The 16,286-nt window shown below is 34.5% G+C and overlaps 1 protein-coding gene across 3 annotated transcripts in view; it reads right to left on the bottom strand.

Annotated features, from left to right (window-relative positions):
• Positions 1-16,286, bottom strand: part of Ctdspl2 (CTD small phosphatase like 2) — a 64,478-nt gene that overhangs the window by 13,241 nt on the left and 34,951 nt on the right. For all 3 annotated transcript variants that reach the window (XM_070005993.1, XM_070005995.1, XM_070005994.1), the window contains exons 8-10: positions 14,828-14,914; positions 3,220-3,282; positions 3,037-3,116 (exon numbers count right to left, since the gene is read on the bottom strand). In XM_070005993.1, coding sequence (XP_069862094.1) covers positions 3,037-3,116; positions 3,220-3,282; positions 14,828-14,914 — 230 coding nt within the window. The remainder of the gene's footprint in view (positions 1-3,036; positions 3,117-3,219; positions 3,283-14,827; positions 14,915-16,286) is intronic.

The following is a 16,286-nucleotide window of genomic DNA, read 5'->3' as shown; positions in this document are numbered from 1 at the left end:
TATATTAGTCAATTGGTAGTTTTTGTTTTTTTGTCTTTTTTTGGGTCCAGTCGTGGGGCCTGAACTCTGGGCCTGGGCGCTGTTCCTCAGCTCTTCAGCTCAAGGCTAGCGCTCTACCACTTGAGCCACAGCGCCACTTCCAGCTTTTTTTTTCTTTTTGCTTATGTGGGTGCTGAGGAATCGAACCCAGGGCCTCATGCATGCAAGGCAAGTGCTCTACCACTGAGCCATCTTCCCAGCCTGGTAGTTTTTCTTTCTTGTCTTTTAATTCCACTAGAGAGTTTTCCAGGAACTACAGACTACTCATATATGTTGTGGCTGATGGTGCTTATTTTTATTTATGTTTTTGCTGGTACCAGGACTTCAACTCAGGGTCTCCATCTTACTCAAAGCTGGCTTTCAGCCACTTGAGGCATACCTCCAGTGTGGCTTTTTACTGGTTAAATGGAAACTGAAGTCTCAAGGGCTTTTCTGCCTTGGCTGGCTTTGAACTATGCACCTCTAGATCTCAGCCTCCTGAGTAGCTAGGATTATAGGTGTGAGCCATTAGCACCTAGGAAACAGTCTTTTGTGTTGTGAGTTTTGTTTTGGAAGTACTAGAGTTTGAATTCAGGGCCTTAAAACTCACTGTGCTTGCCCTCAACAGGTACTCTTACCACTTGAGCCATGCCTTCAGTCCTCATTTCTACATTTTTAATTATGCAATTTTAGGAAGTAGTTTCTTCTTTTTTTATTTTAACTTTTATTTTCTAATTGTTATTATAAAGGTGATATACAGAGGTGATTCCAACAGCTGCATAAATCGGTAAAGAGTACAGTTCTTTTTGGACAGTGTCACTCCTTCTCTTGCTATTTCCCAGTTTTTCCTTCCCATCAATGTCTAGTTGATTACCACTCTTGCATTTGTTTACCCTTTGTCCCTCCATTAAAAAAGTATTTTCTACCCCAAAATTCTGTTACAGATCAAAAAACCCTAAAAAATTTTTAAATAACATAAGCAAACGCAAAAGTACTTGTACAAATTGGGTGCTGGTGGCTCATGCCTATACTCCTAGATACTCAAAAGGCTGAGATGTGAGAATCACGTTTGATGCCAGCCTAGGCAGGAAAGCCTTCAAGACTGTTATTTCCAATTAACCACTAAAAATCTGGAAAGAGAGCTGTGGCTCAAGTGGTACAGTGCTAGCCTTGAACACAAAAGCTCAGGGACAGTAACCAAGTCCTGAATTCAAGCTCCAGGCAGGAGTGTGCAAGTGACACATGTGAGTGCGCATATGTACACACACACACACACACAAAATGGTGATGGCAAAGAGGAAGGATTTTACAGATAAAGTAGTGACAAAAATTTTCCCCTTACTTGTAAGAAATGTTTCATTAGTCAAATGATCATCTGCCTTTGGAAGGGTTAAAAATGACAGATATTTATATAAACATTTAGATCTGAGGTAACTGGGGAGGCAAGAATAGAATGCAAATGCCTCCTCCTCCTTGCCAACAGTGGCAAAGTTCACCAAGACAGAAGAAAAACCGGAATCTGACAATGCTTAGGAATCTGAGCATTAACAGCATGCACTATTACTTTAAAGGAAAAAAATTACTTGTGCCACTCATCTAACAACACATAGAAAATCTGCATTTAAACATCAGTTTCAGAGATTTTTGGAATATCTTAGTCTACTTTAAAACTAACATACAACTCAAATATATTCAAAAACCTTTTCTTGTTTCAAGTTTAAAACCATCTTAATCTACCAAATGTTTAGATCTTATAAATCTAGATTTAAAAAAGGATAATTTACAACATAATATAATAGTATAACTATGATTTATTTCTCAATAAAATGAAAGCTTCAAGAGGGAAGGGCTTAGACTGCTCACCACTTCCCTGGAATATTGGAGGTGCTAAAGAAAAATCTTCAGAATGAATAAAATTATTAAAGCAAAATAATATATATATATATTCTGTTAGTAAAAATTAGGTTGAAATAAGCATAACTTGCAATATATTTTCATCAGGAAAAACATTTCAATGTAGTTGCAACCATTCAAGAACAAAGGAATTATTAACAGCAGAAAAAGAAGTTTACTAAGAAAAATAAGTTTTACTAAGTTAACATGAGAGAGAGAATACATGAAAATTAATAGCCAGCCATGAAACCTTCAATGAGCCTTTTGTCATCATCTCTCTCTGTTCTTGGCCAAAAGGAAAAGACTAACTCCTACATCTTGGAAAATGAAGCAAGACTGCTGGAGCCTCAACTTAAGTCTCACCTCAGATGGAAGAAATAATGGACATAAGTTTCCAAATGTTTTAAAATCACCCAAAGTAATCCTATCTAACCAGGAATACACTGCATCTGTTATAATTCAGGGCACATACAAGGAAATGAGTTCAGATAAGCTGATTAACTAAATCAATATAATTTTTGTTGTTGTTGTTGTCGGTTGTGGGGCTTGAACTCTGGGCTTGGGCACTATCCCTCAGCTCTTCAGCAAGAGCTCTACCGCTTGAGCCACAGCACCACTTCCATAAATCAATATAATTTCTAAATAGAGTTGTATACCATTTTCTTTCGCTAGAAGATGAGTTTACTCTCAGAAAAAGCAAAAATATAATTTGATCCTATTAAAATTAACTCTAATTTATGCCATTAAAAAGGTAGTATATAACATGCATCATTTCACAGATATAAGAAGGTAAAACATGCACACAGTAAAAAAAAAAAAAAAAAAAAAACTACACCACCCTCTCTCCCCCCAATCCCAAAAGAAATGAGGATATAGATGTCACAGTGAATAAATACATTTCATCTTTGTGTTTAAAGAACGTCTGTCTGGCAGTTTTATAATTAGGAACTCTTTTTAAAGAGTTTTTGGGGCTTTAAAATTCATTATTCACTAACTTTTACCATTCAACACAGTAAATTTCTATTATAACAGCCAACTGAAGATGGCCATTAATATTAAATAGAATCAGAAGAATTTCATAGATCAGTGTGACAGACATTTCCACTATTTCTTAATTAAATTTACCTGACCAGTTGCTTTTTAGGGTCTAGTATGTTCAGTAACTTGTCTGCATACACCTTCTTAGAAGCAGTAAAAAGAATGATCTACAAATTCAGGGAAAAGAAGTAATCATTATACATGATCTAAATATGGGCACTACATTGAACAAAATATAAATACATATATAATGAGTTTAAGCACACTTACCTCATACATCTGAGACATTCGTTCCAGGAATTCCCTGAAGAATGGTCTTAATCTCACATAAACCTGAAGAAATATAAAGATAGTTTTCAGGAAATAAACATAAAATAGAAACTACTTTTTAAGATGTGTTACACTCTAACTTTGGGCATTTATAATTTAAAAGTTCATTATTTTAAAGTAACAAATATTTTCTAAGTGTCATTCCAATATTATTTCACATGATTTTTAATGTGATAATCATAACTAGTGATCATTTTGTGGTGTGTGTGCGTGTGTGTATGTGTGCTAGTACTGGAGCTTGAACTCAGGGCTTGATCACTGTCCCTGAGCTTTCTGTGCTCAGGGCTAGTGCTCCTCCACTTGAGCCACAGCTTCAGTTCTGGCTCTCTAGTGATTAATTGGAGTTAAGAGCCTCATGGACTTTGCTGCCCGGGCTGGCTTTGAACTGTAATCCTCAGATCTCAGCATCCTGAGGATTAGCTATAGGATTAGCTACAGGATTAGTTATAGGCATGAGCTATTGGCATCTGGCTGATCATTTCATTCTTAATAAGTAAATAAATGCATACAATATAATAGTACTTCATTGGAATGGAATTTTAATAAACATTTAAACTAAACATTGAAGGTCTCCCTCTGAGATTTTGATCCACCAATCAGCTCCATCTTCCAGCCAGTAGCATCCATCCAATTAGGCAAGCAATGTGTCCATCTCTAATCTGACCTGTCTCAATGACCTTCCTCATTAATTCTTCATAATTTCTTCTCAAGCACCTGCTAAAAATACCTTTGTTTTATATTTCGTATTTCTATTAAGGTAAACAATTTTCAAGAGGGAGATATCTGGATTGGTGGGTTTAAATATAACTGCAATTTTTTAATATCAAACTCTTCTATATTTAATGATTCAGATTTAATAACTAATTTAATATTACTTAAGAGTCTAAAACGAACTCAGTTTTCAAAACCAACTATATTAGGAAAATATTCCCCCTAAGGTGTTGCCTTGTATACTTTATTTTATTTTGCCGGTTCAGGGGCTTGAATTCTAGGCCTGGGCACTGTCCCTGATCTTTTTTTGTGCTCAAGGCTAGTGCTCTACCACTTGAGCCACAGCTCCACTTCTGACTTTTTTGTGGTTAAGTGGAGATAAAAGTTTCCTAGTACTGGTCTCAAACCACAATCCTCAGATCTCAGCCTTCTGAATAGCTAGGATTACAGGTGTGAGCCACTGGTGACTGGCTTATTTTCTTATTTCTATGTTTAGCTTCTTGCCTAAAATTTACTGTTGTCCTTGTAATATTCACAAAGCACAGAAATAAGCCATGAACAATACTAAAACTATTTACAACACATTTTAACTTCTCTAAATTGTATTCCTAACAAAATTTTCTAAAATGACAAATTTTATATGGTACTCAAAGATCACTCTAAATTCAAATTAACATATATCTTAAGCCAGATCCAGAAAAACAGAAGCCTGTGGAGGCTATAAAATCAAATTCAGCCTTAGTGGAGTTTAATTCTAGCATCAACACAAAATGTCTCCAAGACAAAAATCCTAGTTCCAGAGAATTTATGGAAAAACAGAAAAAGTATACAAAGGATGGTATTTTGCCAAACTTTATAATCTACAAAGCCCCAAACCCATGAAACAATGTCAAATATAGAGGAGGCACCTAAAGATATTAAGTAAATTAGAACTACCCACGGTTGGGCAATATAGGACAAAAACAGAATCAAGGTTACATGGTACATAAGTACAACTATTGAATTTTCATAACTGACCACTTTTGAAAGGCTATTTTTGAATGATTGTTATCACATAAATAATATCATCCTTCCCCCATCTCTAAGTTTAGATTACTTATTTATAATTCAACTAGTCAAGCATATTTGAATTCTTTGACCAATCAAAAACAAAACAAAACCAAACAAGCCACATATTGCTACTGTTAGCAAACAACCAAATCCTCCATATCCAACTATAATCATCTAGGATGATGCATAAAAAATTCAGTTATTCTTGTTCGTGTAATTCAGTAATTCATTTTAACATTTTATCTTAAATTGTTTGGTATAGTTTGAAACCTTGATTGAAAACCCAGGAGCATTTTTTTGTTTGGGAAACCAAGCAGATTTTAATACAGTACACTTTAGTGGGAAAATCATTCCTATAAACTCTGGGTCTTTTCAAAATAGTTTTATGATAAAACAAAACAATTTCATTTTTGCAAAAATATTTCCCTTATTTTTATTATCTCTGTTCTATATAGCAAACAGATAAGCAGGGATTTGTTTCCTGTGTTCACAACATACTTCTACTATACAACATACTCTAAGTAGAACACTTGTTCCAAAGTGACATTTACAGGCTGGGAGTATAGCTTTGTGGTATAAAGTCTGTCTATCATGCATGATGGTCTGACTGAAGTGGAGTCCTTACACCAAAGCAAAGGAGTTAAGGGGAAGACTTAAAAAAGAAGGAAGAAAAAGAAATGTTACTTTTTCAATGGCTTCCAGATTAGTTCAAAAGTGTAACTTCACTATGTGTTCTAACTCCCTTCCTCGATATTTACATATTAACACACATCATATAATTTAACATTGCTTTCAAAATGCATTTGTTTACTGAGGATTCATGGTGGCAATAAAGATGGAGGGATATATTGTTAGATTGTTTCCTCACCAAGAGAACAGAAAGACTATTGGTTGTAAACGTTTCTATTATCAGAACAGATTCACCTTTTAACTGATGTTTCAGAAGGAGTAAGAAATACAAGGTATTAGGGTGGATAATGGGAAAAAAATACAGAAAGATACGAAGTAACAGTCCATCAGGTCTTAGGTAGGGCTGCATGTAGTTCTGCCTGTGCTCTAAAGAGAAAAATCTCACAAACAGAAATAAGCCCAGGAATGTCTAAGTCACTTAGATATATAAAAGGCAATAATAGGCAGAAAATGTTAGTCAAGATGTATTATTCTCTTGTATTCTCCTTTAGGAAAAAATGAATAAATATATGTATAATAGAGTTTAATTTTGAGACTAACATTACATTTTGCGTTAGGGAACAGATAACACATACACACATATATGCCTCTAAATACATCAAAATCTGTTAAACTATGTTTTCCTTCTAGGTCCTAACTGTACTTTCATACAAAGATTTCTTTCTGTGCCACCTACAATCCCATTTTCTAACAACCATCCTTCAAAATTTAAAATAAAAAAAAAAATTGGGGGGGGGTGGAAGGGGTAAGAGGATACTCAGTTTGATATCAGAGCTTTGCACTTGGTAAACATGCGCTTTACCACTACTTGAGGCCCTCTACCAGTCCTTTTTGTGTTATTTCCAAGCTAAGACCTTAACTTTATGGCCATGCTCACCTATCTGGAGTACAATTCTCCACTTGTGCTTCCCCAATAACTCAGATGACAGGTGTGTACCACAGGGCAGTTGAGATAGAGTCTTTTAAACTTTTTATTTTGGGGTGGGGAGAAGAGGGGACAGGACACAAACTATAATCCCCTAATCTCCACCTCCCAGGTAGCTAGGATTATGTGTTTAAACCACTGTCCATCCTTCAAATTGATAACTATATATAGTCTTCCAAAGATTAACATATTCATTTTAGTCCAGCATACATGTTTTTCCATAACTACAGTAATTATCCAATCATCATTTTCCCATTATCAAATAGTTTAAATCTTTGCTCAAAGATATATCAGAAGCTTATAATGCCTATAATGCTATAATAATTACTATATACAAATTTAACATTCACTATTACCTGAAGAGTAGAGATTTAATACTTACATTATGATACTTTTTTTTTTTTTAGTACTAGGAATTGAACTCAGGGCACTCAGTATTCTACCCCAGCCCTATGTCAAAGTTTTATAATAAAATGTTAAGAGTTGGGGGCTGATGGCTCACACCTGTAATCCTATTCAGGAGGCTGAGGATCACAGTACCAAGCCAGTCCAGACAGGAAAGTCTTGTGAGACTCTTATCTCCAATTAACCATAAAAACTGTCACAAGTGGAGCTGTGAGGCTCAAGTAACAGAGCAATAACCTTGAGCAAAAAGCTCAGAGACAGTGCCCAGGCCTGGGTTCAAGCCCCAGTACTAGCATTTAAAAAAAAAAAAAAAAAAAAAAAAGAATAGTATCTACAAATAGTGATAAGGAAGCTAATCTGTTCTGGGCTGATTTTACTAAAATTCAAATTTTATACAAAAAAGCAGTGAAACATACAATAAAAATAATATTATTATTTTTTTTTGGGGGGGGGGTCTAGTTGTGGGACCTGAACTCTGGGCCTGGGTGCTGTCCCTCAGCTTTTCAGCTCAAGGCTAGCACTCTACCACTTGAGCCACAGCACCACTTCCGGCTTTTTTCTTTTTGCTTATGTGGTGCTGAGGAATCGAACCCAGGGCCTCAGGCATGCAAGGCAAGCACTCTACCACTGAGCCACCTTCCCAGCCCCAAGAATATTATTATTAACAATACAATAACACTGCTTGATATGAATACATGGTAACAATAATTTCCTGTTTATAGATAGTGCTAAAACACCATTAGTGGTTAATAATTAGATTTAATAAAATCAGCCATCAAAATAGAAATCCACTTAAAAACTGATTATAAATATTGTGTAGTAAAGTTAAAAACCTTCAAGGGCTCATGCCTGTAATCCCTGGCAGATCACAGTTTGAAGCCCGTCTAAGCAGAAAAGTCTCCTAAGCTCCATACCCAGAAAAAATTAGGGATGGTAGTATGGCTCAAATGGAAGAGCACCAGCCCAATAAGCTCAAGGCCTTGAGTTCAAACCTCTGTACCATTAAGAAACAAAACAGAAAAAACCTACTTCTCTTGGGCCAAATTCACCTAAGTGATTTTACGAAATTTACTGATTTTATCAAATCTTAATCTGCTGTCATAACAGAATAATTAAAGAACAAAACATGCATGATTTTTTAAGACCAGGCAGTATGACTGTAACATGAAAAAACATCTTTGATATTCTTTTCACAGTATCTTTTGAGCTTATTGCTACATCATAGTAACAGGTTTTATTTTATATAGATATATTTTTTTGTTGAGTATGGGGCTTGAACTCAGGGCCTGGGCACTGTCCCTGAGCTTTTTTGCTCAAGGCTAGTGCTGTACCACTTTGAGCCACAGTGCCACTTCCAGTTTTCCAGTGGTTAATTGGAAAAGTCTCATGGACTTTTCTGCCCAGGCTAGCTTCAAACCATGATCCTCAGATCTAAGCTTCCTGAGTAGCTAAGATTACAGGCATGAGTAACTGGCACCCTGCTAGAAACAGGTTGTAAAAATGTAAACTCAGAGGGAGCGGGTAACAATGTGCAACACAAAATGTACTCATTACCTTAGTATATACTGTAACACCTCTGTGTATACCAGCTTGACAATAAAATTAAAAATAAAAAATGTAAATTTATAGTGCTCATACACCTCAGGGGTACAGTGAGTGTTTAGCATGCACTGGGTCCTGGGTTTAATCTCAATAACAAAAAGAAAAGAGAAAGAAAAAGGATAAATTCCATAAATCTCAACCATTCAACAGTATGCCATCTGCTAAGGTGGCTGGTGTATCCCTGTAGTCCTGGCACTTGGGAAGTGGAAGAGGAGGATCCAGAGTTTGAGGCTAGCCTGAGCTATATAGCAAGACCTTGTCTCAAAAGAGAAGAAAAAAGAAAACTAGTAATACTAGTATTTTGAAGAATGAAATTTACAATTGAGTAGATACACAGTTGATTCTGTGGCTTTGCCTACTTTTCTGTACACCTTACTTTCTTTATCTGTAAAATGGATATTACAATACTTATATCTCATAGTCTAATTTTGGGGATTGAATTCATTAGTACATGTAAAGCATCTGGAAAAGTTCCCAGCACATTTAACATGCCAAGAGCTATTAACTGTTATTAGTAACCACCTCACTACTGGTCAGTTATAAGCTAACTAGATTGAGTATAATTCTATGAGATACAATTGAGCAACCCCAATCCAACAACAAGAAAAGCCTTCCTTCTGGTTACGACCCATACTTGTAAAAATAAATGCCAAATGTTAGGAGACGGTTTACCCATTTGACTTTGCTAACATTTTCTTAGCTATCAATAGCAGAATGTAAAAACAAATCCAAACTTTCTCCAAGGAAAGCAGGTTGCTCAGGTAGGTCCTGTAGAAACCTCAGCTTCATAATCTATCGAGTTATTTTAGTTATCTTTTGCTTCATAAAGTTCTAATAAGAGATAGATGGATGCTGGGGATGGGGTAGTATTCGTAGGTGAATACTGGGGATGAATAGGGAAATACTAAAATAACCAAGAAAAATATACCAAAAATACACCTTACTTTTACTGAGTAGAAATCAGTTTGGAAAGGGATTTTCCTAAAGTTCAAGTGGAATAAGTAAAGCTTAATGTGTTCAAATAGATAATATATTAAAAGTTATCAATGAAGGATAATGTTCAAGTAAAAATTGACTATTGGATTTATATGTACACGTAAATACATATATAAAACTTCTGATATATTTATATTAAGTTTATTTTAGAAGAAAAATGTGGTCATTGTAATAAAACAAAAATATCGCCTTTAAAATCACACATAGTGGCACACATTTGTAATTACAGGTGTGATTACAAGTTTGAGGTCAGCCTGAATGATCTAGTGAAGCCCACCATTAAAAAATAAATAGATAAATAAATGATGAAGATCACTTTTAAGTAAGCAAGAGTAATAAAGCCTCTAATTTAATATACTTTGTAATCAACTGTTATATCTTTTAAATTTATAAAACATTTTCAGGTGTTAAACAAGAACTTTCAGACTGGGGATAGTGCTCAAGTCATAGAGCTCCTGACTAGCTCAAGTCTCAGTTCAAACCCCAGTAAGAGGAAAAAGAAAAGAAAAAAACAGAGTTTATGAGATAGGTTGGCCTTAATCTGTATTAGAATTATAGGTGTGCTCTACCACAACCTGGTGTTGAATATTTAAGGAACTGTTCTAACTTTCAAAGAAAAAAATTTAAGACAAAAAATTCTTTATGAAATATATTTTCTTATTTTTGAGAAGTAGAAAGATGTAAGTTCCATTTTTATTTTTAACCTAAAAATTGACCATAATTAGTATGAAAAAGTATTGCTAATTAACTATACTATGGGAAACATTTTTAATTATTCTAAACTACTACTTTTAATATTTACTTGCATCAAAATACTGTTCTCTACCTGTTAAAAATATCATCAGTACAAAGGGTCTATGACCCTTTATACAACAAAAATTATGCATTATGAAATAAATGCACAACCAGACTAGGGTGTGGCTCAAGGTAAGAAACTCAACAACAAAATGCTTCTAGGTTACTATTAAGTATATACTACAAAATTCTTCATTTAATTTCTTTTTTCTTTAATTTTTCTAGGAAAAAAAAGTTGTAGAGAAGTGATAGACTCTGTAATTCTATTATTCTGTAGTATGAAATTTATCCTAAGCTATAAGATTCCTAAGAAAACAAACTATAATAATAGGAAAAGGCTCAGCTTTGCTAACAGAGTTCTTTACCCACCTCTTCCCCCCAACCTTTCCCACAAAAGCTAACTCTACCAATAAAACAAAGCATCTTTTACAAGTAGCTCCCTACAGGATCCTATCTCTCCTTGAGTGCTTACCACAATCTGATTTCTGGACAGCTGACCCAAAGTTTGTTGATTTTACTGATCTTCAGAAAGCCACTGACTGGCTAGTCTTATTGGTGAACAGAGTCAAAAATCAGATGCCCCTGCCATACTTTACAGAATGAGGAGTTGGACAACACAGTTACGTTTGGTTGCACTGTGGTGAAACATATGAGGTTTCTTCTTTTTGTCTTCAACCAGCCACATTTGGGCTGAGTAGCTCTATTACATCTTCAAAAAACTGAGCTCCAGTTCTTGATGGAGACAGAGGAAGGTCATTGAGGAAGTGTTTCAGCTCAAGAGCTAATTGAAAAATGTCTTTTGATTCAGTCCTGCTTGTGGATAGAAGTCATCTTCTGGATGGAAGAGGGAGTGAGATGACCTAGAGTCTTGAATTGGTGGATCTGCAGGAACAGAAACTAAATACAGTGGAGACCTCTTAACTGAGTAACACCACGAGATGGATTTCCTGACAATGTGTCAATATAAACTCAATATATAAAGATTAAACACGTGCATTGGAAATGATCATGCACTTGTTTTTTCTATCAAATATATTTGTACAGTTTTATGAATAAATGCTTTCCTAATAACTCATTATAAAGTAATTTTCAGGAAAAAAAATGCCAGTTAAAAAAGATACACCTATTCAAACAAAAGACAGTATACTTTTTTGCCTTTGTGAATGCCATATCCTCCCTACCAAAGAACCAGTTCTCCTTTTGAGTGACTTTTTCTCAATATACACAAACTATAATCTTGGTCTTATGCTCTATAATCTCTATATTGTTAGTACTAACATACATCAACTTTTAATTTGAAAAGGATTGTTTTTTATCCTCTAAGATATAGAATTTAAGTACATAGTAACTTCAGTCTCAATCTCCCTGCTTGAAAATTTTAAGACTTGAATTAATCAAGCTTATTCCTACTAATCAGTCCAAAAGAATATATATCATGAAGTCAGATAATCATTAAATGTGAGTAGTGACTACCTCAAAACTTTCCTCAAGCTTTAATCTGAAAAAAGCTAAGAAAGCCCACAAGAAAACTGTTAATCTAATTTAAATTTTCAACATGTACAAAGAATTTAACATTTGATTATTTGCTTGCATTTATAATTTGAATATGCAAATTTACAGTATATACTCTTATAATGATCAGATCACATGTAGTAAACTGTAATCTGTTGATCAAATACAGCCTACCACTTCTTTTGTAAGTAAAGTTTAAGCAAGATACAATACTTTTTCATTTATAGCTACTTTCATGTTGCAATGGCAGAAAGAAATAGCTACAATAGAAATATAAAGTCTAAAATACTGAGCTGGGGTGTGGTTTAAGTGGTAAAATGCCTGCTTAGCACCTGTGAGTTCCTGAGTTCAAAATTCCACTACCACAAAAACCAAACTGAAACAATAAAAAAAATCCTTAAAAATATTTACAGCTTTTTGTAGAAAGTTTATAAACTCTTGATACATACAACTGTTAAGATAAATGTAATACCTTAAATTGTTTTGAATAAAACAAAACAAAAGTGAAATTAAGTCATAAGAGGACACTTCATCTGATCTTGAGAGTCAGATAAAGAAGTTGATGCTATCTTAACAGTGGGGGGGGATGCTATGGAAATGACATTGTATATACAAATAAATGTCATAGCTGTGTCATGTAAATTTCATATCAAAAAAGTATTTTAATAAGAGTATATACAGTAGCTTACAAGTTTCTACCTTTAAGTGGGCCACATTATAGTACAGTGGTTAAATATGTAAGTTACATCTTACCTAATAATGTGGTTTCTCCAAAATCTCTTAGATCATCTCAGACCCTTGTGTATATTTTCTTCTTTGCCAGCAGATGGAGACAACACCACTGAAAGTTTAAAAGACATCATTCCCTGTTTAAAGGGAGCTTGCTGGTCTGAAAAAACTGGGGAAACCCTAACCCAAAGAGTTCTTCATTTTTAAAAAGTAGAATGACTATGCCAAAACTAGAAATCCAAGGGAATGTACCCAATATTAACCATGGACAACCTCAAAAATTTAGTAAAGGTGAACTAAGTCTGTACTTGATGTAGTAAATAAGTCATAATATTAAAATGCAACCATCTCTGTATCTTCTAATAGTCAAACTTCCTGCTCACTGCTGTTGTGGCTAGATCACTTATTTTTCAGATTAAGAAAGTATACCTCAAAAATTCACAAGGAAAAAGAGTTCCTAGAATTCCACAAAAATAGATGCAGTACATACATAACTGTTAAGTAATATCATATGTACTGATACAAGCCTTTTTTCAAAAGACAACTATCAGATCCACATGAAAGAACTTTTAAAAAGAAGAGAATTAAAGGCAGAAATGGTGGAAGGAATACGAAAAAAGTTCTATTTATGGTTATACTGAAAGAAAAAAACCAAATCTACATTCCAATTTCCCTAATTCTCTGCTAAAATTACATGAACAACCCAAAAGTCATCTGTAAGAAATATCCTGAACTGGAAACCTAAGAAGTAATGTCAAAATCATTATTTACCTATATTTTTCAAATATCTTTCCTTTCCAAATTCAAAGAACTAAAAGCCACTATTTTCAAATGCAACCTCCCCAAAAAGCCTAATTTAAAAAAAAAAAAAAAAGCAACAAAACAACCAAGTTACTGAACTAAAAAGAGAAGCATTATTTTGCTATAAAATTCAATTTCCAGTAGACTCCTGTCCTTGAAATGCACTAAACAAGAGCAACCTGTTTGGCTGAAAATACACCATTTGCCTTACAGCAGTTAACTAACGAGTTAAAAAGGAACAGAAAAATATAATCATCACCTGCTTATATATCAGGACTAAAATCAAGTTTACTAAATAAAACAGATGAAGGTAGAGTTCAGGTACTTAAAAATCTATCTAGATTAAATTAGAACTGACAAATACTGCTAACGTAAATCTTCCTGATTTGTTTACTGTATGAGCTATTTAATAAAGTAGCCCTGAAGAACAAACTTCTGTTTATCTCTAAAATCTTATGATTCCATGAGAAAGCAACTAAAATCTGCTAAGAAAACTAAAACCACTAACTGCCGGTCAAGATCAGATAACTGCCTATCAAGATCAGATAAACAATCAAGGAACTTTTCATTATTCACATGATCAATGCTCTGTAGCGTTCTTTATTAATGTATTAATGCCCAGGATGGCTCCCTCTTGACTAACAACAAACTTTTAGACTCTTGCCTAATTTTCCAGCAACTGGCAATACTAATACAAAAACTGCCAACACAAAAAGGCACTATGAAGTTTTCAAAACATATATTTAACAAGTCACTCTGATGATAAGCTCTTAAACATAAAGAGGTATGGCCAACACAATCCACAATGAAATCTTGAGTCTTTTACCATTTTGCACTATCACTGTTCACCACCATATATGAGAATGTTTATACCCAATTTTTTCACATAAAGCAATAATTAGAAGAGTGTCTGGAATTTCTGTGGTTAACATTAAGTATGTCCAACAAACTAACTTTACAGATAACTCCTATAGGAAATAAAAGTGACCAACAAGGAATGAGTTTGTTTGTTTTTTAAATGAATTGGCTTTATGAAAAAAACACCAGATGTTAACTTGGCAAGTTCCTCTTGGGGGATCTATGTCAGTGCTTCTGCCTCCACCTGCTGGCAAAGATTATGAAAGTAGCTGATATCACTAGGTAAAAAAATCAGGGGGGTTTTGGTAATAAATGAATGTTCTTTTATGTAACTAACTAGCACAATACTACTTTGTGTTACAGACTATTAAAATACTGGTGAAATCCATTAGAAAGTCTACAGAAAAACACACTGAACACCAATGTGTTCAATGACTAATAGGCCAAATATCAAATTTTTAAAAATTTAATTACCTGATAAATAACATCTTGGAAAAGGACTGGAAAGGTAAGTGCTGCATCTTCTAGCTCATTTAGACTACAGTGCACTAGTGTTTCATCCTTAAAAAAATAAAAAAAATTAAATCAAGACATTAAGTTAAACTTCAAGTCTCTTGTTTACACAGAAACCCATACATATTTTTTGGGGAGAGGAGAGGGTGTCTTTAAGAAATGGCCTTGCTATGTGGCCCCAAGCAGCCTCCAACTCACAATCCTGCCTTTACCTTTCAAATGCTGGGATTACAAACATACAAACACTTGAAATCATAATTTTAAGTGGTCATGATCACCAAAAACATTAATTTTAAAACGTACTCATTCTTACATAGAATTTTAAAATGCTATATGTGGCATAGCAATTTAGGATAGGATTTTCTGAAGTCAATGATTCTCAAGTATAGTTCCTAAACCAAAAAACATCACCAGAATTATCTGGGAAGTATTTGGAAATGCAAATAAAATTCTCTAGCTACAATTTGAATGAGTCACTCAGTAAGGGTTGCAGTTCAGCAATCTTTACTAACCTATTGTTCTGATACAGACTCCAGATTGAGAACCACTGCTCTTAGTTTTGCAGCTGCCCAAACCACATGCATAATATTTCCCCTTCCTCCCTCTCTTCCTTTTTGCGGTAGCTCAGACTGGCCATACACTTGTAATACTGTTACCTCAACTTCCCAAGTGCTGTGATAACAGTCATGCACCACCATGCCTGGCTTTATTTTCTGTTAGTGGCATACCAGACTACACATTTCAATTCTTTCCTAGAACTGAATCATACCTAATTCTTCTACTTCTTCTTCAGCTTATTTTTACCTATTTCCATAAAATTACTTCTCTTCACATTAGACTCAAAATAATTTGGTCACAAGTTAATATCATGACCACTTCAACTCCTAATACCAAAATGGGAACAAAAATCACTTTCATTTTATCTTCTACTTACATATCAAATCTAAATTAATCATCAGTTCTGAAATTTCTTTCTCTTTTAAATAATCCCTTTTAGGGGTAGGCGAGCAGTACTGGGGACTGAAATCAGGACCTTGTGCTTTTGCAAGTTAGGGCTTGAAGGCATGGTTTAAGTGAGTGTGCTCAACTCTACCAGTTGAGACTGGCCCTACACCCTTTTTCTTCTACTGGTTTTTCAAATAGTGTCTTGCATTTTGCCCAGACTGGCCTGGTTCACAATCCTACAGTTTATGCTTCTTTCCTAAGCTGGATGATAGATAGGGTCTACCACACCCTGCTTACTGGATGGGGGCTAACATTTTGTTTGAGCTATACCAGTCATTAGTAGAATTGTAGTCCAGTCTGGCCCAGGGGGAAAAGTATGAGTCCTATAAGAAGAAATAATGAAATCTCCCCCTAAAAAAAGAGGGATTGGAGACATGGCTCAGGTAGTACAATAAAAGCATATCAAGAATTTGAA

The sequence above is a fragment of the Dipodomys merriami genome, unplaced genomic scaffold (assembly GCF_024711535.1).
Source record: "Dipodomys merriami isolate MVZ:Mamm:240054 unplaced genomic scaffold, mDipMer1.0.p SCAF_69, whole genome shotgun sequence".
Classification (NCBI taxonomy): Eukaryota; Metazoa; Chordata; class Mammalia; order Rodentia; family Heteromyidae; genus Dipodomys; species Dipodomys merriami.
The sequence above is the reverse complement of the archived record's forward strand: the minus strand, read 5'-3'. Positions and strand labels throughout refer to the sequence as shown.